The sequence below is a fragment of the Hippocampus bargibanti genome, linkage group LG05 (assembly GCF_051943395.1).
Source record: "Hippocampus bargibanti isolate YZ-2025 linkage group LG05, ASM5194339v1, whole genome shotgun sequence".
NCBI lineage: Eukaryota > Metazoa > Chordata > Actinopteri > Syngnathiformes > Syngnathidae > Hippocampus > Hippocampus bargibanti.
The window spans coordinates 7,435,758-7,459,693 of record NC_142738.1 but is presented as its reverse complement, the minus strand read 5'-3'; the positions used below and the strand labels follow the sequence as shown (position 1 = coordinate 7,459,693).

The window sequence follows — 23,936 nt, the reverse complement described above, 5'->3', positions numbered from 1 at the left end:
AGCCCTGCTTTGTTCAGCGGAAAGGTCGGTGCTGTTGGACGGTCTGCGGCTAGATGAGGAGCCCGCGAGGAGAAGGAGTGTCAGTGCAGAGCGCCGATGCGTGTGTGGAACTGTCGCGGCTTGGAATTGAAGCAGATTTACGTGTTACAGGAGATGTGAGACAATCTCTTTTCATCAATGGATGCTATAGCTTCCTGTTTGCTTTCAACATTTAGCTTGAAGCAGACGTTCACATTTCACCATGACGTTCCGGATCCATTGGTGAAAAGGACGCTTTGAACCTCTCCTCTTTCAGCTAGAACTGCTTCATATAACAAAGAGGGTGCAGAAAGTGCTTAAGATTGAATGACTGTGTGTCTTTGTATTGTCATATTATTGAGGTTTTTTTTGTTCTTTTGATTTCAAGATGGCGCCACGAGAATGGCTGCCTTTCCAGCAGCTGCTGTATTTTGTTTTTCTACTTGTTTCTTTCCGTTCCTCTTCCTTTCATAACTTTGCTGCTGTGAAATGTAAATTTCTCCACTGTGAGAATAATAAAGGCTAATCCAGTCCAAATGTTTTTGCAAGTGGAGCACTTTCCTGCATTTTGTTTTTCTCCTTCTTTCTTTCCTTTCCTCTTCCTTTCATAACTTTGCTGATGTGAAATGTAAATGTCTCCACTGTGAGACGAATAAAGGTAAATCCAATCCAGTAAAACGTCAAAGCAAAGCCTCACCTCGTCAAAGTTGGCCCGGATGACTGTGTCCAGTATTCTCTGGCAGTGGGTTCGGTACATCATGATAAAGGTTGACACCTATGGGCGACAAGCGGAGTATTGATCGACCGAGGCGCAATGAAATGCGCGAGCAAAACAAGGAGATAAATCTTGCGCAAAGCATGGGAACAGTGGATTTGGCGTTACAGCACAGGAGCTATAAAGCAGGCTTTAGAGATCAGCAAAACAGTTCAAATCAACCCCCCCCCCCCCCCTTTTCTCGCCCATGTGTGTAAAAAGGCGGACAGCTAGTGCCAGGCCTTTGTCCATGCCGAGATCTTATTATCTCCTACGAAAGATTAAGAGTTCGCAAGGAGCCAGCGTATAAATCCTCCGGGTCTTTCTCCAGGGCCCAACACAGTGGCGGCGGGGCTGGCGGGGGTCTCTTTCGTTTTGGGGTCAGTTATACACAGCACATGTTTTCATAAGTTTTTATGGTACAGTAAAGTCTCGTTATATCGATATCGGATATATCGATAGTCCCGGTTATATCGATACTATTTCTATGCACGCACTGAGAAAATTACATGCAAACAGGGTCGGATATATGGATAGTGGATGGATATATGGATATGGATATATGGATATTTTTTCGGACTCCCTTGAATATCGATATAACGAGACTTTACTGTATTTTAATTATTTTTTCAACAATTTTTATTTCTCTATTTATTCATTCATTCATTTATTTATGTACCGTGATACCTCGGTTTACGAACCCCTTGGCTTACGAACTTTTCGGTTTACGAACGTTAAATTTATGAAAATTTTACCTTGGCATATGAACTTTTTTCGTACACGGATATGCCTCAATAAGTGATGTGTCGTTCGCGAACGAGCCTGTTCTTCTAACAACAAAATGGCAGCCGACTGTTTTTGTCCTCTATTCCCGGGCCACAGTCTTTGGTTAAAACCACGTGATTAGTCAAGAACGCAGCAGTGAGGAGGTGGGGGAGGTGGTTTAAACATGAAAGAGAAAGACAGACGGCAGTGAGAGAGTTTCAACTTTGATAGTTCAAAGTGTGTAGACCGCAAGGTTAAAATATCCCATCAATCAGGCTCCACAAATAACCCGCACAAGCCATCTGTACACTTGATGCAAAAAGCTATCAACCCAGCTAAACAGAACACAATTGATGAGGAACTAGATAAAATTATCGCAGCGAAAGCACCTACAAGGGATCATTCTTCAAGATGGCGAAAGAAGACGGTTACGTTCCTCATCAAGTGTTTAATGCTGATGAAACCGGCCACTCCATTCCATCAAGCCATCAACGACCATCACAAAGGTAAATAAAATAACTTTATTATACAGTACAGTTTATTTCTTTAATTATAATACCGGGGCACATTTATTATACATAAAATAAGGTATATTTTGTGTAGTTTTAAGGCTTAGAAAATTAGAAAGTAAAAAATTATCTTTTATGGGACCTGGGAACGGATTATTCTCATTTTAATGGTTTCCTATGGGAAATTAATTTTGGGGATACACACTCTTCGCCTGACACACTCTGTCTGGGAACCAATTAAGTTTGTAAGCCAAGGTATCACTGCATTTATTTATTTTGTTGTTTGAATATCTTGAAAGTTGTAAAAGGCGCTTGTAAATGAAATGTATTTTTATATTAATGTATTTATTTATTTATCAATGTATGTATGTATTTATTATTTGATTGATTATTTTAGTCTATGGTAAAAAAAAGAAGAGAAATGATTGTTTGAATTAATGTCTGTACACTTCAAATAAAATAAAATAAGTCCGAAATATATACCCTGGAATAAATGTGCTGAGGTCCATTCCGTCGTGCAAATCCTCAAAATATCAGTCTCAAATATCTTGGCCTCTGGAAATGTTTTTTTTTTCTTTTTCACAAGGGTGCAGCATTTCCCCTTTTTTCCATGTTAGCGCTTTGTTCCAGCTTCAGCTGTTGTTAAAGTGTGATATAAACCAATGTATGTATTGCATTGTATTTTGGACAGCTGCCCTCATTTCAAGCTCATATAACTCTCGACCCATATAATTTAGGATTTACCTTTTTTTCCTGTTGAATGAAGAGAGTCTAAGGTTTCTAACGCTGTATTGAATGTTTATGTAGTCCTAAAATTCGCTGGGTCCTGGTATTTGAGTGACAATGACAAAAAAACCTGGCACTGGAGAGGACACATTTTTGCACATCAACTGGCAGCGCATGAGTTAAAATGGAGGAAGTCAATGTATAAAGTCAGAAAAATAAATCCTATCGATATGCCATTTTAAATATTAAGAACAGATCCCTAATAACCTTTCTTAAAGTACAATCGACGCCTCCGGACAAGTTGTGTCCACAATTTGTAAAATCACTTCAAATGACTTCTACTGAGTGTATTTTACAAAGATTCTACGGCATATAGCTACATTTTACGTTAATATTAATACGTGAATATTCAAGAAGTCTTGTTTTTGAGTTGGTGACGAGTCCGTACGTGACGTCACGGTAGGTATCGTCACTGACCGAGAAAGCGACACACAATGCATTTTGGGTACTGTGTTGATGGCGAAATTAGGAGGAAAAAACAAATAACGCGATGGTGAATGGTTGTGTGTTGCATCAAGACTATTATTTGATACTAGTTGACGCAAATTCCCAGCAGACAAATCAGCCCATTTCAAACAGAGCTTCGGCGGCATCTTGTGCATTTTTCTGGAGTGCAGATGCCTCAAAATGACATGGAAGGACTTTTTTAATCGATTGCAAACATTTATGCTTTCCTCTTCAGAACTATTTGAATCATATTAAAAAATAAAGACCAAATGTGTGTTTACCCGCTCCTCTGGCAAGCTGGAAGGCAAATGGAGGTCTTTGACATTTGGGAACTCTGGCAGCAGCGTCCCCAGCTTGGAGCGCGGTGAATACGCCACTGTCTGCTTGGTCACCTCCTTCTTGCCCGCCTCATTCACCCAAGCCGCACCCTTCTTGGAGTACATCACGTCGTAGTACTGCGACGTCTCCTTCACCGCGATGCCGTAGTAGTGGTACCTACACCCAATTACATCACACTTACATACCTAGTTATCGACATACCTGAACATATGAGTTACGTCCATGGAGTTGGCGGGCTTGTATAAAATTTTAAATGGGCACACTTAACCGAACGATAGAATGCTTCAGATTTTTCTGATGTGTATATTATCTATCTATCTATCTATCTATCTATCTATCTATCTATCTATCTATCTATCTATCTATCTATCTATCTATCTATCTATCTATATATATGTGTATGATATATATATATATATATATATATATATATATATATATATATATATATATATATATTACACACATCCACATACAGTAAAGTCTCGTTATACGATATTCAGGGAGTCCGAAAAAATACGATATAACACTGTTTGCATGTAATTTTCTCCGTGCGTGCATATAAATATATATATAACCGGGACTATCGATATATCCGATATCGATATAACGAGACTTTATATATATATATATATATATATATATATATATATATATATACACACACACACACACACACAGGGTACATTAAAAAATAGAAAAAAAAATAAGTGAAAAAATACTGGTGACCAAAATACAAAAAGTAAAAAACAAAAAAACAAAAATGCAAAAGGAAAATAGCCTAAATAGCAAAAAATGAGTACAGGTACCTGTACATAAAAAAAATGAAATAAAATAAATATTGGTTACCAAAAAATAAAAAGTAAAAAAACAAAAAAACAAAAACACAATAGTAACATACCCTAAATAGCAAGAAATTAGTAGATGGTACATTAAAAAATGAAAACAATGAAACAAAACAGATTTACCAAAAAATAAAAAGTAAAAAATAAACCACGCACAATAGGAAAATATCCTAATAACAAGAAATATGAATATATTAAAAAACAATGAAAACATATTGGTGACCAAAAAATAAAAAGTAAAAATAAATAGGAACATACCCTAAATAACAGGAAATATGAGTACAGTACTATGAAAAAACTGGGGAAAAAAGAAAAATATTGGTGACCAAAAAATTAAAAGTAAAAAAACAATAGGAAAATACCCTAAATAACAGGTAATATGAGTATATTAAAAAAACTGAAAAAATCAAATGAAAAAATATTGGTGACTAAAAAATAAAAAGTAAAAAAAAAGAATAGGAAAATACCCTAAATAACAGGATATATGAGTACATAAAAAAATGAAAAAAATACATGAAAAAATATTGGTGACCAAAAAATAAAAAGTAAAAAAAAAAAGAATATGAAAATACCCTAAATAACAGGATATATGAGTACATAAAAAAATGAAAAAAAAATACATGAAAAAATATTGGTGACCAAAAAAATCAAAAGTAAAAAAAACCTACAGTAAAATACGCTAAATAACAGGAAAAATGGGTACGTTAAAACAATGGAAAAAAAATTATGTGAAAAAAGATTGGTGACCAAAAAAATAAAAAGGTAAAAAAATTAAAATTAAAAAAAGAAATGTAAAATACATTACTTTCCAATTAATGAAAATAAAGTGGAAAAAAAGAACCCCAAACAAACAAATAAATCTGTCCGCGGGGAAAAAAACAACAACAAAAATAAAATTTTAATAATTAGAACAAAATTTGACTAAAGATGAGACGCAACTTACTTTGACTGCCCTCTCGTGCCAAGTCGTCTGGTAGTGAGTGCTGGAAATTGTTGTCTGATAATCTATTTCAAAACAAAACCATGCTTAGGGTGCACTTTTCGTAGCGGAGACATTAGCAGATTAGTCAGTGACAGAAACATTGTCTTCACTTCTTATTGAACGGCCATAAATGATAAGTTTCCCACTACCCCCCCCCCCCCCCCCCCCCCGTGTTTTTGGTGGTCGTCTCCAAGTGTCGATCCGCGGGTGGAGGAACTTTAGCAAACAGTGTCGCTCTCCATTGTGAGCCATGAAAACAGAGGCCAAGCTGTGAACTTTCTGTCAGCCCCTTCCTCCCCCCGCTTGATAAATGAGCAGACAGAGGAGGCGGTGCAGCACCCGCTTCTTTCTACTCCTCTTCTCTCCCTCCTTTTTTTTGTCCTGAATCAATGAAGCCTTCCTAAAGGACACCCCACACCGCTTCAGCCACTGATCTAACATTCCGAAACATCTCACCCTTCCAAATTTCCTTTAATTACACATTAATCCTGGCCCCTTCTCTTTTTCAATATCTTCCGACAGAAGCCGCCGAGGGGGAAAAGCGGGGAGGGGAGGGTTAGGGTTTTTTTTAAATATTTTTTTTAGGGGGTCCAGCGCACGAGGGCCGGGTGGCTTTGTCAGGCTTGTGAGAACGGCGCATAGTCATCTTGTCGGCGGGATTGGATTCTGCCGCTGGAGGCTTCACACTGAGGCCGGGTGGGGAAGCTTCGCGCGCCTCATTTAGTGCAAAAAAACTCATAAAGAGCCAAACTCTTTGGAGGGCAAGACGCGAGCTACCTTTCGGAGAGCGTCAGTATATAAACAGTGTTTGAAATAACATCTGTCCGGAGGCCCGGGGCGTGCAACTTTTACGTCGGGCATACAACTTTCAAAACATCGCGGCCCAGGTGGCCGACAACTTCTTCAAGAAAAAAAATGTTAAAAAAAGTTTTTTTTTTTCAAATCAAACGTTTGTTTTATTCAATAAAGCAAACACTACAAGCAAACCACACATACAAGCCACATGGACTTCTCTCTCTAAAAGGCTTTCAAAACTCTCAAGTGCACTTTTCAGTCACGGTATAGTCCGAAGCACGAAACAGGCTTCTGATTGGCTGATTGGTTCGTTTGGCAATTTGCATACTCGGCACCGGCAGCCAATCAGAAGCCTGTTTCGTGGTTCGGACTATATCGTGACTGAAAAGTGTACTTGAGGGTTTTGAAAGCGGAGTCCACGTGGCTTTTAGCAGACAACGTAATGCAAACATTGCATTGTGCACCATGACGACAACTGGAGCAAAATCTTCAGCAAGGGATATTTACCATAAATTAAGCAAAGGAGCATTTGTGGTAAGTACTAAAAAAATCCTTTATACTTCGCAACAATGTTTTTTTTGCGATTAGTCGTCTAATTTTGTTTCAAGTTGTGAAAAATGGGGCAGCCAACTTTATGGAGGAGTAGGCAACTTTTCAGAGTTGTCTGCCTATTTATATCAGTGTCTGAAACTCATGACAAAAAGTTAGCGGGCACCAGGGCAGACAACTCTGAAAAGTTGTCTGCCCAGTCATAAAGTTACCGGCTCCATTTTTCACCCCACTTGAAACACAATAAGATGACTAATCGCAAAAAGAAACCTATTGTTGCAAAGTATTATGGATTGATAGTCAGAATACATACAACAGACCAACATTTTAAAGGACAACCGACACCATTTTTTTGTTTCCCAACTGACATCAGAAAAACGTTTTATAGCATCTAAAATACCCAAAACACACAGGCTGATATTTTTAGTCAAATGCAAAACACCAATAAAAACGACTTAAAGTGTGCTAAAACTGCAACAAAATGAGCTGCAAATTGGGCATTTTCATAAAGTCCTGTCCCCAGTTCGTGATGTCACGCCAGGACGTTTTGCCTTGCTCGAGAATCAAAACAATGGCTTCAGATTCGGAAAAGATGCTTTCTTGTTACTCATCCAGTAATGAATATGATTCAAATAGTTCTGAAGAGGAAAGCATAAATGTTTGCAATCGAATAAAGAAGTCCTCCCATATTAATTCGAGCCGTCAGGACTCCAATGTAGCGTCCCAGAAAATGCACAAAATGGCGCCCAAGCTCCATTGGAAATGGGCTGATTTGTCTGTTGGGAATTTGTGTCAACTAGTATCAAATAGTAGTCTTGGTGCAACACACAACAATTCACCATTGCGTTATTTATGTGTTTTCCTTCTAATTTCGCCATCAACATGGATCAACTGGAATTTTTAAGACTAAACAAAGTACCCAAAATGCATTGTGTCGCTTTCTCGGTCAGGGGCGTTCCTGACGTGACGTCACGTCAGGCATCGTCATCAACTCGAAAAGACTTTCTGAGAGTCTGAGGTTTCTTACGCTCTTACGCCGACAATGACAAAAACCCTGGCACTGGAGTGGACACATTTTTGCACATCTGACAGTGAACGACTTCAATTTCAATTTGATTTCTTAATTGAAAACTTACCTTCCCGAAGCTGGCCGCGTTAACTGGTTGCGTGTCGTGCTTCTCGCTGAAGTCAAGGTAGTGCATGTAGAGGGCGCTTCTCGGGATGCACACGCCTTCTGCAATCTCGTAGTTCTCCTCAAGCCTGGAGCAAACAACGAATGTATTTGGAAGATGTACAGTCAGTAAGACGCATGACAGTAATCCCTCGATTTTTGCGGTCTATGAGTCTGGTAAATACACCCTGTGTCGTGGAATAGATGAAGAAATTAAGTTAAACATTAAATAACATTTAGTCACTAAAAAGGACTAAGTAGAGGCACATAGTAAAAATAATAATAATAATAATAATACACAAATAATGACACTGTTGTTTATCCTGATGTTTTAAGTAGCAAAGAAAAAACAAAAAGCGTTACTGAACACTTCTTTGGCAATTAAATCCTTCACACGGCCAGATTTTGGGATTTCAAGACGCTGATTAGATATCTTGAGTATTATTATTAATAATAATAATAATAATAATAATAATACAGTAAAGTCTCGTTATATCGATATTCAAGGGAGTCCGAAAAAATATCGATATAACCGGGACTATCGATATATCCGATATCGATATAACGAGACTTTACTGTAATAATAATAATAATAATAATAATAATAATAATAATAATAATAATAATAATAATAATAATAATACATTTCATTTTAAGCGCCTTTAAAGGCTCTCAAGGACACTTATTGCAGTATTGCACAGGTGTGCCTTAGGCTGGCCACAAAAAAGGCAGCTCAAAAATGTGACAGTCAGTATTTGGTCTGATCATTAACTGCCTTATTTTGGCAAAGTGATCATGATCCCAGATTTGGACAGATTTGTAATCAATACATGACAAAAAAAAAATCACAACATACCATTCAAGTGTGGCAGGTGTCGAATGCGGTTTGGAGGCCCTGTTATTTTCTTTTTCTTCATCTGAAACGCGGGCAAAAATAATGCTACTCATGCACAAACGGTGTCATAAGCGTCAAATCTTGCTTGCGACGTGACTTTGTTTACTGTGCTTACTCACGCTCGTCGGTGGACATGTTGCCCAATGACATGTGGCTGTGGTAACGCTTGCTCTCGCTCTCATTGAGGCATCGTTCGATCCAGCTCTCTGTCGACAGAAAATTGGTTCAATAGGACATATAGACAGAAATCTATGTGCTTCATATATCTGGAACGGGGATATGTACATTTTTAAAGTACTCCAAGCAGTTAAATGGTAGGGGGGGGGGGAAATCTACAGGTAAACTTTGTCTTAGCTGTGACAGAGCAAAATGTCATTTGTATTAGCATGCTAGCTTGTAACATATTTCTTTATTTATGAAGTTGTGGTAACAATGTCAGTATTTTTTTTCCATTTTAATGTTTGCCAATCTAAATAACCAATTAGCTTGTAACTTTAACATAATTTAAAAAAAAGTATGGTATATATACAGTGATACCGTGGCTTCCGATCTTAATTGGTTCCCAGAATGTATGTGTAAGGCGAGACGTGTGTATTGCAAACATTAATTTCCCATAGGAACCATTAAAATGACAATAATCCGTTCCCATGTCCCCATAAAACATAATTTCCTACTTGCTAATTTTGTAAGCCTTAAAACTACAAAAAAATATTAATATTTTATGTATAATAAATGTGCTATGGTATTGTAATTAAAGATATAAACCGTATTATATAATAAAGTTGTTTTATTTACCTTTGTGATGGTCGTTGGTAGCTTGATGCAATGGAATGCTTTTTGCATAAAATGTCACAAGGAGCTCTGGGTTGTACATCTTAGAAGTTGTGATATTGCAACAGCAACAGATGCAGGCGGACACACTAGAAACTTCATTAATAGCTGGTTCCCTTGCTTGTATGTTCTCTTCAAATTGTACAGATGGCTTGTGCGGGTTATTTGTGGAGCCTGATTGATGGGATATTTTAACCTTGCAGTCTACACTCTGCCTTTGAACCATAACTAACTACTAAGTGTAAATTTCTCCACTGCGAGACTAATAAAGGCAAATAAAATCCAATCCCCACGTTCACTGCTGCGTGTGTCCCTTCCCTCCTCTACAACGGATCTGGACCAATCACGTGCGTCTTTAACCGAAGACTGGGGGCGGGGAATAGACTTGCTATTTAGGCTGTGAATATTCCATTTAGTGTTAAAATTTTGCATTACATGATAGGATCTGGGGATTTTGAGGACATTGTCTTACTTTCACGCACGGGTCTGTTACTACGGATGCTCCCCTACTTACAAACATTCAAGTTACGAACAACGGTGCAAACGAACATGTTTGTAGTAACATATGTAGTATTCTCTCCAGTATATATTTTCTGAAATATTTGTTTTTCAGTACAAACCAATACAGGTTACCTATACGAACGAGCCTTAAACATACTCATATAAACATTAAAGGACAACCGACACAATTTTTTTGTTTCCTACCTGATATCAGAAAAACATTTTATAGCATCTAAAATACCCAAAACACCTGATATTTTAGTCAAATGCAAAACACAAATAAAAATGAGTTAAAGTGTCCCAAAACTACTTCAAAATGACCTCGGAGACCCCGCCCCCTTGTTGGTGACGTCACACCAGGACGTCTTGCCTTGCTCGAGAATCAAAACAATGGCTTCAGATTCGGAGAAGAGGCCTTCTTGTTACTCATCCAGCACAAGATGGCGCCCAAGCTCCGTTGGAAACTGGCTGATTTGTCTGCTGGGAATTTGTGTCAACTAGTAACAAATAGTAGTCTTGGCGCAACACACAACGATTCACCATCGCATTATTTATGTGTTTTCCTTCTAATTTCCCCATCAACACGGATCAACACAAAGTTTTCAGACCAAACAAAGTACCCAAAATGCATTGTGTGTCACTTTCTCGGTCAGGAGCGTTCCTGACGTGACGTCACGTCAGGCATCGTCATCAACTCAAAAACAAGACTTCCTGAATATTTAGAGCATGTCTTAAAACGTAAAATATAGCTATATGCCGTGGAATCTTTGTAAAATACGCTCTGTAGAAGTCATTTGAAGTGCTTTCACAAATTATGGACACAACTTGTCCGGAGGCGTTGGTTGTCGTTTAAACATATATTAGCCTTATACACACATACCATACAAAATATAGCACTGAAGCAACTTACGAACAAATTCACCTAATGAATGTATCTCATTCGTAAACTGATGCTATTCTCTATCTTGGACCGGTTGGTTGTGTACTGAAGTTGAAGTAAATTGAAGGCAGCGTTCTTCAAAATGGTTATTGGCGACTGGACAAACTTTAAACACCGTACCAATGAATGCAATGTGTTAGCATCGTGCTAAACTGCGCTTACGATGTCTATCAAGGATGTGGCGTAAACGCTCACGTGGCTCGCCATAGCCTGGGCTCTATTTGAAGGGCTTTTTCATCCGCAAGGCAGGAATCCAGACGACATTAACCCACTCCCACGAGGACCCCTTTAGTCCCTCCCTCCCTACCCCGAGAGAGGACGGCGCGGGAGCACCGTGGTTTAAAAGAACCTACGGACATTTAGTAAGGAGGCCATTGTGCTTGTTTTCATTGCCAGCTCAACTGTTGTATGCGTTTGTGTGTGTGCACTGTATACGCGCTTCCTGGGAGGCTCACTTGTTGGAATTCCCCAAAACCAAGAAGTATTAAATTAATTAATCATCCCAGTGCTTGGTGTTCATCAGAAGAACATTAGCATTTTAATGAGCACTGGCCCAAGGCATAATAAGCAAACTAAGCACATGCTTAGTGCCCTGTGACTACAAGGGAATGTCCAAGAGCAATTAACGGTCAATTATTTTTTTTCTGATATTTGATTTTTTGACTAGTAATGAGGAACATATATAACATAAAAGTCAAATGTTTTAAAGCGGTAATCTATATTTACATGACGCTCTGTTTATTGAACTATGGACAAGGAAGGAATCCGCTACTAAAATGTTTTTTTTTTTTTAATAAAAAGACCAAAATATCGCACTTCAGAAAAATATTCAATCATATCGATGGGAAAAAGAGGAACCAAAAAAATACAATTTTGCTTGCGGCCATGGGCCGTTTTAATGAGACACAAGTTTGCTCCCCTTTTCTTCCACATGAATGTTGATAGAATGTGTCAACCATAGCAGCAGTTGTTGGGACGCACCATTAGCAGGGGGGCGGGGGGGTTACAGATATTAAATAGTGTTTCGGGTGCATGGGGGACGGAGAATGTATGATGAAGCGAACACGCACGAGCGTCCCAGCAGGGGACACACGTAACAAATGTCATTATTGTCATCGTCATTATTATTATCCATGGTAGTAGTTGTCCAACAAACCACCACACCCCCTCCTGTTCAGCCATGGGGGATGTGTTCCGGACATACCAACGATTGTTAAAAATCCACAATATGGCGGCTGTCAAGAAATAGGAAACAATCCTAAAACACGGAAAGAGTCTTGCTTGCAATGTTCTTCGAATAAAACATCAAGCGTACTTGTTTTCAGCTGTTTACTGTCAATTTGAGATATGTGCCATAGAAGGGCTAACGATAATTAGCATCAATGTTGTTTTTACACTGAAAGACATGCAGTCCAACTAGTTTACAACAGTCCTCACAGACGTCCTCAATATATATCTGTTCCTTGAGAATTATTATTGAAGCTTAGTTGGGTACCTTCTCTGTCACTTTATTGCTCCCTTAACTCATTCACTGCCATTCACAAATGTATTCGGCAATTGAAAATATGACGTGGAGTGCGGTTCCCGAATTTTTTCGGGTTTTGTTTCTTGTTTGGTTGCCAATAAAGCACTGGCCATGGCATCCGGCAATGTTTTTTCCCTTCTACCAGGGGGCAGCTTTTCCCTTTTTTCCATGTTAGCGCTTTGTTCCAGCTTCAGCTGTTGTTGAAGCGCTATATAAACCAATATGTATGTATTGCATTGTATTTAGGACAGCCGCCCTCATTTCAAGCTCATATAACTCCAGATCCATATAACTCCGGAATTAACTTTTTTTCTGGTGAAAGAAAAGAGTCTAAGGTTTCTTATGCTGAATTGAATGTTTATGTTGTCCGAAATCTCAATATTCTGTGGGTCCTGGAATTCAAGTCACAATGACAAAAACCCTGGCACTGGAGTGGAAACATTTTTGCACATCGTCTGGCAGTGAATGAGCTAAAAAAAAGATAGTGAGCTAGTGGTTAGCAAGTAGACCTCACAGTGCAGAGGTTGTAGGTTCGATTTCCGTTCCGGCCTCCCTGTGTAGGAATAATTTGTTTTTTTCTGATGAAAGAAAAGAGTCTGAGGTTTCTGAATTTCGCCAGACCATTCGGTACACCACTGTACAATTAATTTGGAGTCAAAAGAAAAACTGTCATGCCAGATCACCACAATGACCATTTTTGTGACGTTGTTTACGTTACGTCGTTATCTATTGACTCTCTATTGGCTGGCTAGCTCACTTTGTGTCTATTTGGTTGCTTCCGGGTTGGTTGTGCGCTGGCGCGTGTGGCTGCCGCTGCCCACCCACAGAAAAACTTATCCTGTGACTGTAAAGTGACCTTGAGAATTTTAAAAGGCTTATAAGAGAGTTTTGAAAGGCTTATAAATGAAATGCATTGTTATTAATATTATTATTATTTGCTAGCTATTAGCTATCTATCTATTAGCTAGCTAGCTAGTTAGCTGGCTATTTATTAGCTATCTATTAACTAGCTAGTTGGCTTTATATTAGCTATCTTTCCAGCTAGCTAGCAATCTAGCTATCTTTCATCATCATTATTATTATTATTATATTATTATTATTTTTTTATTATTATTATTATTATTATTATTATTATTATTATTATTTGCTAGCTATTTATTTGCTATCTATCCAGCAAGCTAGCTATCTATTAGCTATCTATTAGCTAGCTAGCGAGCTGGATATCTATTAGCTCTCTATTAACTAGCGAGCTAGTTGGCTTTATATTAGCTATCTATCTATCTATCTATCTATCTATCTATCTATTAGCTATTATTATTATTATTATTATGTCCAATGAGGCACATGCGCCACAAAAACAAACAAAAAAAAAACTGTTGTCTTAAATATTCAATATATTTTGAGTAATAATACAGCATTTCATTTCGATATGCAGGGCCAAACCATTAGATACATCATCCAATAGATGTGATACGACAGCGAAACCATTTTAAAATTGTGGTATCCTCTTATATTGACATGTTGAAACATGAGATTTAAAAAATTAATTTAAAATCTAACACAAAAGTGAGAATGGGCGTGATTTTTAATGCTGTGCATGAACTGTGAAAATGTCAAGAATCACTCAAAAGGATTTTTTTTAACATTGCCACCAAATTTGATGTTTAAAATGTTTTTGATTTTTTTTCCCTGTAATAAAAACACCCTAGTTTTAAAATACGAAAAAAAACTACATAGCAGCCAAAAAACTAGAATTGATTGAAAAAGTTCATGACTGATTTTTCTTCTTATCTCTTTGCAAAAACATGCTAGTCGTAAAGAAAAAGAATAAAAAATTGAAATGAATAATAATAATAATAATAATAATAATAATAATAATAATAATAATAATAACAACTAGATCTACTGTAAGTAAGCCACAACAAAATATGACACGACCCCCTTCCAAAAAAAAAGGCTCGAAAATCACCCCTTTAACCCTCATATTATGAAGAGGGGTACAATTTGACCAGTTTCCATTTTTTGTGTTGACTAAAGCACTGGATAACCTTTTCCTTTCTTCATAACAGTTCTAAAAAATCCCAATGGGATAGAAAATATGTTGTCTCTCTTTTCAAGTATGTTTACAACTTCTCAGAAACAATTTTTGTTGCTGATGTCACCTGTTAGTTGACTTTTTATTGGCTATTTATTATATTGATTTTTTACAAATGGATAAAAACGACCCATAACATAACCCACGTGGTTTTTTTTTTTCAACATAACATGAGGTTAATTGAAGTGTTAAGTTTTCCGATGTGAACGAATATACAGTGATACCTCGGTTTACGAATCCCTTGGCTTACGAACGTTACATTTAGGAAAATTTTACCTTGGCAGACGAACTTTTTTCATACACGCAGCTGCCCCAATGAGTGATGTGTCAGTCGCGAACGAGCCCGTTCTTCTAACAACAAAATGTCCTCTATTCCCCGCCCCCAGTCTTCGGTTAAAGCCACGTGATTGGTCAAGAACGCAGAAGTGAGGGGGGGGGGGTGGTTTAAACATGAAAGAGACAGGCAGACAACAGTGAGAGAGTTTCAACTTTGATAGTTCAAAGGCAGAGGGTAGACTGCAAGGTTAAAATATGCTATCAATCAGGCTCCACAAACAACCCGCACAAGCCATCTGTACACTTAATGCAAAAAGCTATCAACCCAGCTAAACAGAACACAATTGATGAGGAACTAGATAAAATTATCACAGGGAAAGCACCTACAAGGGATCATTCCTCAAGAGGGTGAAAGAAGAAGGCCACGTTCCTCATCAAGTGTTTAATGCTGATGAAACCGGCCACTCCATTCCATCAAGCCATCAACGACCATCACAAAGGTCAATAAAACCACTTTATTATACAGTACAGTTCATTTCTTTAATTATAATAACATAGCACATTTATAATACATAAAAGAAGGTATAATTTGTGTAGTTTTAAGGCTTAGAAAATTAGAAAGTAGAACATTATGTTTTATGGGGACTTGGGAATAGATTATTCTCATTTTAATGGTTTCCTATGGGAAATTATTTTTTGGGATACAGACTTTTCGCCTTACACACTCTGTCTGGGAACCAATTAAGTTTGTAAGCCAAGGTATCACTGTATTTTACTGTATTTTTTAATGGATTTACAGTAACCAGACAAGTTACATTTGTGCAACTTCATGGGAGAAGAGGTGGAGAAGCCTCACCTAAGCTCCAGTCATAGTCATTATATTTTTGGATGCTCCGTTTCTGTTACCCCTTTGCTGCATATGTGTTAAAGTAGCTGCGGCAGGCGGATTTATAATTACTGTAACATTTGCGCAAATTACCCATTGCCTGTTTATGCCATTTGGCACTATATTAGCAGCAGACTAGCAGACTAAATACGGTTTGGTTCTGCATTTTTTTTGTGTTTACATCTCTAATCTTTTGTATTCATCTGTTTGCATTCATTTGTTTACTGTACGCCAAATAATAATAATAATAATAATAATAATAATAATAATAATAATAATAATAATACATTTCATTTATAAGCGGCTTTCAAAACTCTCAAGGACACTTTACAGTCACAGGATATATTTTTCTTCGGGTGAGCAGCGGCAGCCACACGCGCCAGCGTTCATTCAGCCCGGAAGTGACATAAAGTAAAAAAAGTCATCTGTGGAATGTCTTTTTCATGATTTTGTCTTTAAAGGCTTATTATTATTCATAAAAAACATATATGGAGTCTCTATATGTTACAAATTTTCATCGAACACAACATTGAATGTATCAGCATAATGGATGGTTATTTCACAATCACACCAGTCTCATTTTGACAACAATAAATGAGCAGAAAAAAAGCTCTTAGCCACCCAAAAACAAGAATAAATAAAAAGCTGTCAAACAGGCGTCAATCAAAAGTTAACATTTCAGCATTGCTGTCATTGTTTTGGAGCTCACAGTGTAGATTGTGCATGTTTGGTTTTTAATGGTTGTGCTAATATGCTAATCGATGTTACGCAACTTGGAGCTAACGCTTGTTTTTCCATCTGGGCAACAACACAAACCTCTTCGGGGCCTCCGGTAGAAGATTGTGATCGTATTTTATTGTCTTATTTAATCTTTTTGTGTGTGTGTGTGTGTGGGGGGGGGGGGGGTATGGTGCAAAAAGCAGCTGAAGTGAAGCTAATTCTCCACACAGGCTTCATTTGTCTCGGGGGTAGATAAGTACGGGACGGAAATAATTGGATTAAAGTCGATCAACAAGTGGGATGGATGTTCACACATTTCTGAAAACACATTGTGGACTAAGTGACCCGATACACACTGCCGGCGTGCACCTGCATCCTCCATCACAAAAAAAAAGCCTTTTAGTGGAGTGAATGACACCGGCACTGTTAATTTTATTGCTTTGGAGATTGTATTTGTCAGTATATTTTATTTATTATAGTACCTATGCTTGTCTGTGACTGTAAAGTGTCATTGAGAGCTTTGAAAGGCGCTTAAAATGTAATTTATTATTATTATTATTAGTATTATTGGTGTTATTGTTATTATTATTATTATTAGTAGTAGTATTATTTTATTGTTATTATTATTATTATTATTACTACAGTATTATTATTATTACTACAGTATTATTATTATTATTATTACAGTATTATTATTATTAAAACCGTATTATTATTGCTATTATTATTACAGTGTTATCATTATTATTATTATTATTATTATTATTATTATTAGTGAGTAAAATGAAAAAGCAAGTTTTCACTGATTTGATACAAATTGGAATGTTTGTGAAAAGGTTGACTGGACACTTTTGTCACAGATGTTATTTTAATTCGGTATAATTGAAGTCATATTTGAAAAGAACAGTTTCAATTTCTTAAGGTCTAAATGAAAAAACATGAACTTTTGCTCCTGGTATCCCCGCTCTACCAATTTGAAACTTTATGCATTTTTTTAGGATCTCTTTTGCCGCTAATTTTAAAGTTTCACTTTAAAATGCTGAATTGATACCAAACTCTAATGAATGATACATTTTTAAATCCGATTTTTCCATCACTTCACCCACCCCTTTCTAAACTTTAAAAAAAAGGACCTGACAGATTTCTCTAATGCTATTTTAATGTTTTTTTTTTTTTTTTCAAGATAGAGATTTTTTATTTATTTTTGTTTCAAGAAAACCTAAATCATGACTAAAACTGACCACACACGGAATTTTTGACACTTCATTACATTATTACGTTTATTGAGGATGCAACTTAAAGACATTTATGTTATTCTCTTCGTTCCCTCATTTAAACTTAAGTGATGAATTTCTGTATTTCTCCTCTACAGTTTAATTACTAATGTTATTTTTTCTCATCACGGATTGAATGTTTTCTTACCTATTCTGTATTCTAATGTAAATTTATGAAAAACATTTTTTACAATAAACGACCCTTTTCTCAGAAAAAAAACACAAATTAATAACCTTATGTAAGTTTAGTTAGGTAGCAAGCCACTTAAAAAATAATTAAAAACGAAACTGATTGAAAAAATTCGCAAAAATGTTCCTCCAGATTTAAACTTTATAAATATTGAAACAATTCAGCAAAAAGAGGACCTACTTTTTAAAAACCAACTAAGTTAGAAAATAGAAAAAGTTACCCCTGAAAAAATTCAAAAGATGAACATTTTAAGTCAAACTCAGAAAAAAAATTAACTATTAAAAAAACTATTACAAAAAAAAAAAAAAAAACAAACAAAAATGTAGTTTGTTTTTTTTTTACTAAAAACGGTTCACTTGTATTAAAACTTCCAAAACTGAAAAAAAACTGCAGCAAAAAGGAGCTACAAAATAAAATAAAACAAAATAATAAATAATGTTTTAAGTATACATATATAAGTTTCAGTCTTCTGACATTTCAATATCCATAGAATACTTTGTTTTTATCCTTTCACCCCCGCTCCCTCCCCTTTTTTTTCAATTTTGCTGCTGTAGATTGAAAATTTCCCCATTGTGGGACTATTAAAGGCTTTCTGATTCTAATTCTTTCTGATTATGAAATCTTTAAAAAAAAAAAAACTGAATTTATGTATTTGGAAAATGCTTCCAAAAATAAACTTGTAAATGTTTTTATCAATTAAAAACAACTGAAAATTTCACCTCAAAATTAACTTCAGCCGAAAAGAACAGCAAATATACACTTTCCACCACCCCATAAAAAATGGAAATGTGCCAACAACAGCCGCGAAACGAAAGATAAAAAAACCAAGCAAACAAACTGATGAATAAATAAACAGCTGAATAAATCTGAGCTGAATTGTTTCAATTTTTTTCTCCAAAAACGAGGACGCGATCCGAATAGCAATAATGCCGGACTTCCCTGCCTTTCCCAATTGGGAACTTTCCAAAAGACATGAGGCCCAAAAGCGTCCCATAAGCATCCCACTGACCTGTGGAATCCATGTCAGGCTCCTCCAGCAGCCCGCAATGCATCCTCTTCCCATCCAGCACTCCTCCCGGTAGAAAACGGCGGCCACTTTCCACTTTCCTCTCGCCTCCTCCTCCTCCTCCACCTGCTCTCTCTCCTCGCCCGGCTTCTTGCCGTCTCCGCGACCACTACCCGTCGGAGGGGGAGATGCTGGGACTCTTAGTGGACAAGAGAGAGATAGTGAGCAAGCGAATGTGGGTACGTGTGGGTGGGGAATGGTGGGGGGTGTTTTAGAGGGTCCTCCAGAAATCCAGCGGGGGCAAAGGCAGAGCCGTCAAAATGTTTGCTGATGTTTCATGGGAAAAGGGGCTGATTTTATAGGAGCCCTGATGGGGACATGTCATTGATAGGCTTGCGGGGCTGATGAATGGGCCCCCGAGTCAGATGGGGATGTGGCAAGGCTCACTGGAAGTCTTTTGTGGGCCTCTTTTGAATAAGAAAAGCTCCCCTCCCAAGAAAAAAAAAAGAAAGAGGGCAGTGGGTGGGGAAGGGGGTTTGGGGGGGCACTCCCCATCCTCCATGATGGCATTTCATACGCTTTCACACCACACACGGATCTCACTTCCCAAGTGTCCAAACGCGGTTGCTCAGTTCGGAATGATCATTTCCCACCTATTTAAAATTGCATTTTCTGTGTAGCTCTCTCTCTTGTTTCTGTTTACAATTGTATTTTATTTATTGCATTGTATTTGTGATTATATCTTATTAATATAGTACCTATGCTTATCTGTGACTGGAAAGTGTCCTTGAGAGCTTTGTAAGGCACTTAAATGTATTATTATTATTTATCCGTGGATGAGCAGCGGCAGTCACACACGCCAGAATAACTCAAATTGAAAGAAAGTTAGCTAGCTAGCTAATAGATACCTAATAGACAGTTAGCTAGCTTATAGCTAGCAAACAAATAGCTCGCTAGATAGCCAGCCAGCAAGCTAATAGATAGAAAATCAATAGCTAGCTAGGTAGCCAGCTAGCTCGCTATCTAGATAGCCATAGCCAGCAACAAGTGAGCAACATAATGTAAAAAGACCAGGAAGGACCCATTGTACACTTCTCTCAAGTGTCCTTGAGAGTTTTGAAATGCGCTTAAATGTATTATCAATGTATTATTATTATTATTATTTATCTGTGGGTGAGCTATTTGAATCAAATTCATAACTGGATGAGTAACAAGAAAGCATCTTCTCCGAATCTGAAGTCATTGTATTGATTCTCGAGCAAGGCAAGACGTCTTAGCGTGATGTCACAAACAAGGGCCCCCTTGACCTTTTGAAATTCGTAATTTCCAAGGTCATTTTGAAGTACAGTAAAGTCTCGTTATATCGATATCGGATATATCGATAGTCCCGGTTATATCAATACTATTTCTATGCACGCACGGAGAAAATTACATGCAAACAGGGTCGGATATATCGATAGTCCCGGTTATATCGATATTTTTTCGGACTTCCTTGAATATCGATATAACGAGACTTTACTGTAGTTTTGGGACACTTTAACTCATTTTTATTGGTGTTTTGCATTAGACTAAAAATATCAACCTGCGGTGTTTGAGGAATTTTAGATGCTATAAAACGTTTTTCTGATGTCAGTTAGGAAAACCAAAAATGTTGTCGGTTGTCCTTTAATGTGCAATTATTTTTAAGGCCACCTTACATTCAAGGTTGGACGAAACCTGTTGAACATCAAACAAAAATTACGAACAAGAATATATTTTGAGTATTTTTTTCACAAAGATCAATTTAAATCAAATTTGATGGACTGGCCCGCCAATCGGAAAAAAATCTATGTATATTTGCCGGCTATTAAAACTCATATTTATAATTAAAAATACCACAATTTTACAGAAAACACCAATGGACCATTTTCTAGCATGAAATGAACTCAAGCTCAAATGTGCATTCAGGACATGTACACAAACGTACATAGTCATTTAGGAGTATTAACTCATTAACTGCCAGACGTGGAAAATGCGCTCCAGCTTGTAATAGACATGGAAATTCCACCATGACGTCCCTGATCCACTGTTGAAAAGGACACTTTTGATCCTCTCCTCTTTCATCTAGAACTGCTTAATGTCACAAAGAGGGTACAGCAACTACTGAATGAATGACTCCCTGTGTCTTTGTGTTGTCATATTATTTTTGACTGAGTTTTTTTGTTCTTTTGAGTTTTGTTCATGTAGACAGTAGCAAGAAATATTGTATATAAGTTTATTCTCTTTGCTAACTAGCTCTCTATCTATTTGTCTTACTATTCTATTTGAGTTACTTCCGGGTTGAGTGAACGCTGGCGCGTGTGTGACTGTAAATTAACCTTGAGAGTTTTAAAAGGCACTTATAAATGAAACGTATTATTATTATTACTCCAGTTCCGGGGTTTTTGTCATTCTCACTGAAATTGCAGGACTCACAGAATATTGAGTTTTAGGACTACATAAACACTCAATACAGCGTTAGAAACCTTAGACTCTCTGCTTTCATCAGAAAAAAATGTTAATTCCTAAATTATATGGGACTGCAGTTATATGATCTTGAAATGAGGGCGGCTGTCCAAAATACAATGCAATACATACATACATATTGGTTTATATAGCGCTTTAACAATAGCTGAAGCTGGAACAAAGCGCTAAAATGGAAAAAAAGGGAAATGCTACCCTCTTGTGGAAAAGAAAAAGTCCATAGCCAGCGCTTTATCAGCACCCAAGAATGAAAAAACAAAACCCAAAATAATTCGGGAATGGCGCTCTGTGTCATATTTTCAATTCCCGAATAAATTCGCTAATGGCAGTGAATGAGTTAAGTGTGCAATTTCCTGTCAGGGGGTTTATCACCTCAACATTATTTTGGTACGGCTGCGACAAACCGAGGGGGTAGTCACAAAAGGAGGGGAGGCAAAGAGAAGAGAAAGTGAGTGAGAAAAGGGGGGTTCGGGGGGTAAAAGTGTAAAGCCCCAGGCTGGTCGGGGCTCTGATGGAGTGCCTGAGAGCTGGAGAAGGGAAAGCTGTGATTAGAATATGAATGGAACCACAGGAGAGGAGGAGAAGGAGGAGGAGGAGGAGAAGAAGAGGAGAAAGGAGGATTATGGCTGAATTACTCACCGCAACGTGGAGAGGACATTTTCGCCGGACATTTTTTTTTTTGTATCCACAATCCACCTGGGAAGTTGCGACACACACTCACACACAAGCAAAAAGATGTTTAAAGTGCACGTTAAGGCATAATACACAAAAGTCAGATAAGGAGGATGTCATTAATTGTAGCCAATTAACAGAGGCAGGTGCATCCTTCCTATTATCACGTGCACGCTCACAAACGGGATGTGCACGCCCTTTGTCCCATTGCTAAAGTCCTCAATTGTGTGTGTGTGTGTGTGTGTGTGTGTGTGTGTGTGGGGCATTCAGGCTTTGATGGGAGGAAATCATATGTCTCCAAAAGAGGATTTTGTCGACTTGACATGAATGTCATTCAATACAAAGCAGGTTATGACATCATCACGGGAGCTTTTATCAGTCGTAAGCAAAACAAACAAAGTCCTTTTTATTCAACATTTCAACTCTGAAATCAAACAGGGGGGACAAAAAGGGGATTTTGTTATTATAGTGGCTTTATCGCACTGCTAATTACGAATGTTGTAGTGAGGGGAGGAGTTTCTAGCAAAGGGTCAAAGTCATCTTAAATGTAAAAGTGGTGCCTTACCGCCATATTGTGGCTTTTAAATACATTTTGAAGAAGGCATCGATTGTAGATTTCGACTATTTTGCAGCAGGCCTCGGTCCCGATCAGCTGCAAGTAACAGAGGATTACTTAACTATCACCAGATGAATGCATTTCAATTTACTCATCAATTGTCTGACTAAATGGCAAATCTGGACTTGTATGGATAGCAACAGGTTGATTGCAATCTGTACTGGCATAGAACCACAAAATATTCATCATAGTAAATATTTTGTGCGCTGTATAAATCATGTTTAAAAAAATTATATAAAAAATAAAAATACAGATGCTCTCCAACTTACGAACAAGATACGGTTGTTCGTAAAGTGTATTTGTTCGTAAGTTGCTTCAGTACTGTATTTTGTAAAGAATGTATGTTTAAGCCTTACATAAGTTTGAGATATATGCTAACTAAAATATATGCGACCTAAAATAGATGCTCTATCAAGATATGTACATGTACAACTGGAGAGAATACTACATATGTTACTACAAACATGTTCATATGTACCGTTGTTCGTAACTCGAATGTTCGTAATTAGGGGAGCGTCTGTACTGCCGAATACTTACTGTAGTGATTGAATAGCTGTATTTAATTGGCTTTCTTGCAGTATAGTCTGACAAAATACATTATTACAACTGGAGAGAATACTATATACTGTATGTTACTACAAACATGTCCGTATGTACCGTTGTTCGTAACTCGAATGTTCGTAAGTAGGGGAGCGTCTGTACTGCCAAATAAGACTTTAGTGATTAATGAGCGGTACTTAATTGGCTTTCTTGCAGTATAGTCTGACAAAATACATTATTACAACCGGAGAGAATACTACATACTTTATGTTACTACAAAAATATTCGTATGTACTGTTGTTCGTAACTCGAATGTTCGTAAGTAGGGGAGCGTCTGTATTGCCGAATATTGAGACTTTAGTGATTGATGAGCGGTACTAAATTGGCTTTCTTGCAGTATAGTCTGACAAAATACATTATTACAACCGGAGAGAATACTACATACTGTATGTTACCACAAAAATATTCGTATGTACTGTTGTTTGTAACTCAAATGTTCATAAGGAG

General features: G+C 37.3%; 1 protein-coding gene across 2 annotated transcripts in view; it reads right to left on the bottom strand.

The window, feature by feature from the left end:
- Positions 1-23,880, bottom strand: part of rfx4 (regulatory factor X, 4) — a 43,023-nt gene extending 19,143 nt beyond the window's left edge. For both annotated transcript variants that reach the window (XM_088996052.1, XM_088996053.1), the window contains exons 1-7: positions 19,103-23,880; positions 8,975-9,061; positions 8,817-8,877; positions 7,926-8,049; positions 5,407-5,468; positions 3,561-3,774; positions 716-793 (exon numbers count right to left, since the gene is read on the bottom strand). In XM_088996052.1, coding sequence (XP_088852178.1) covers positions 716-793; positions 3,561-3,774; positions 5,407-5,468; positions 7,926-8,049; positions 8,817-8,877; positions 8,975-9,061; positions 19,103-19,145 — 669 coding nt within the window. In that variant the 5' untranslated portion in view covers positions 19,146-23,880. The remainder of the gene's footprint in view (positions 1-715; positions 794-3,560; positions 3,775-5,406; positions 5,469-7,925; positions 8,050-8,816; positions 8,878-8,974; positions 9,062-19,102) is intronic.
- Between the last annotated feature and the right edge of the window lie 56 nt (positions 23,881-23,936).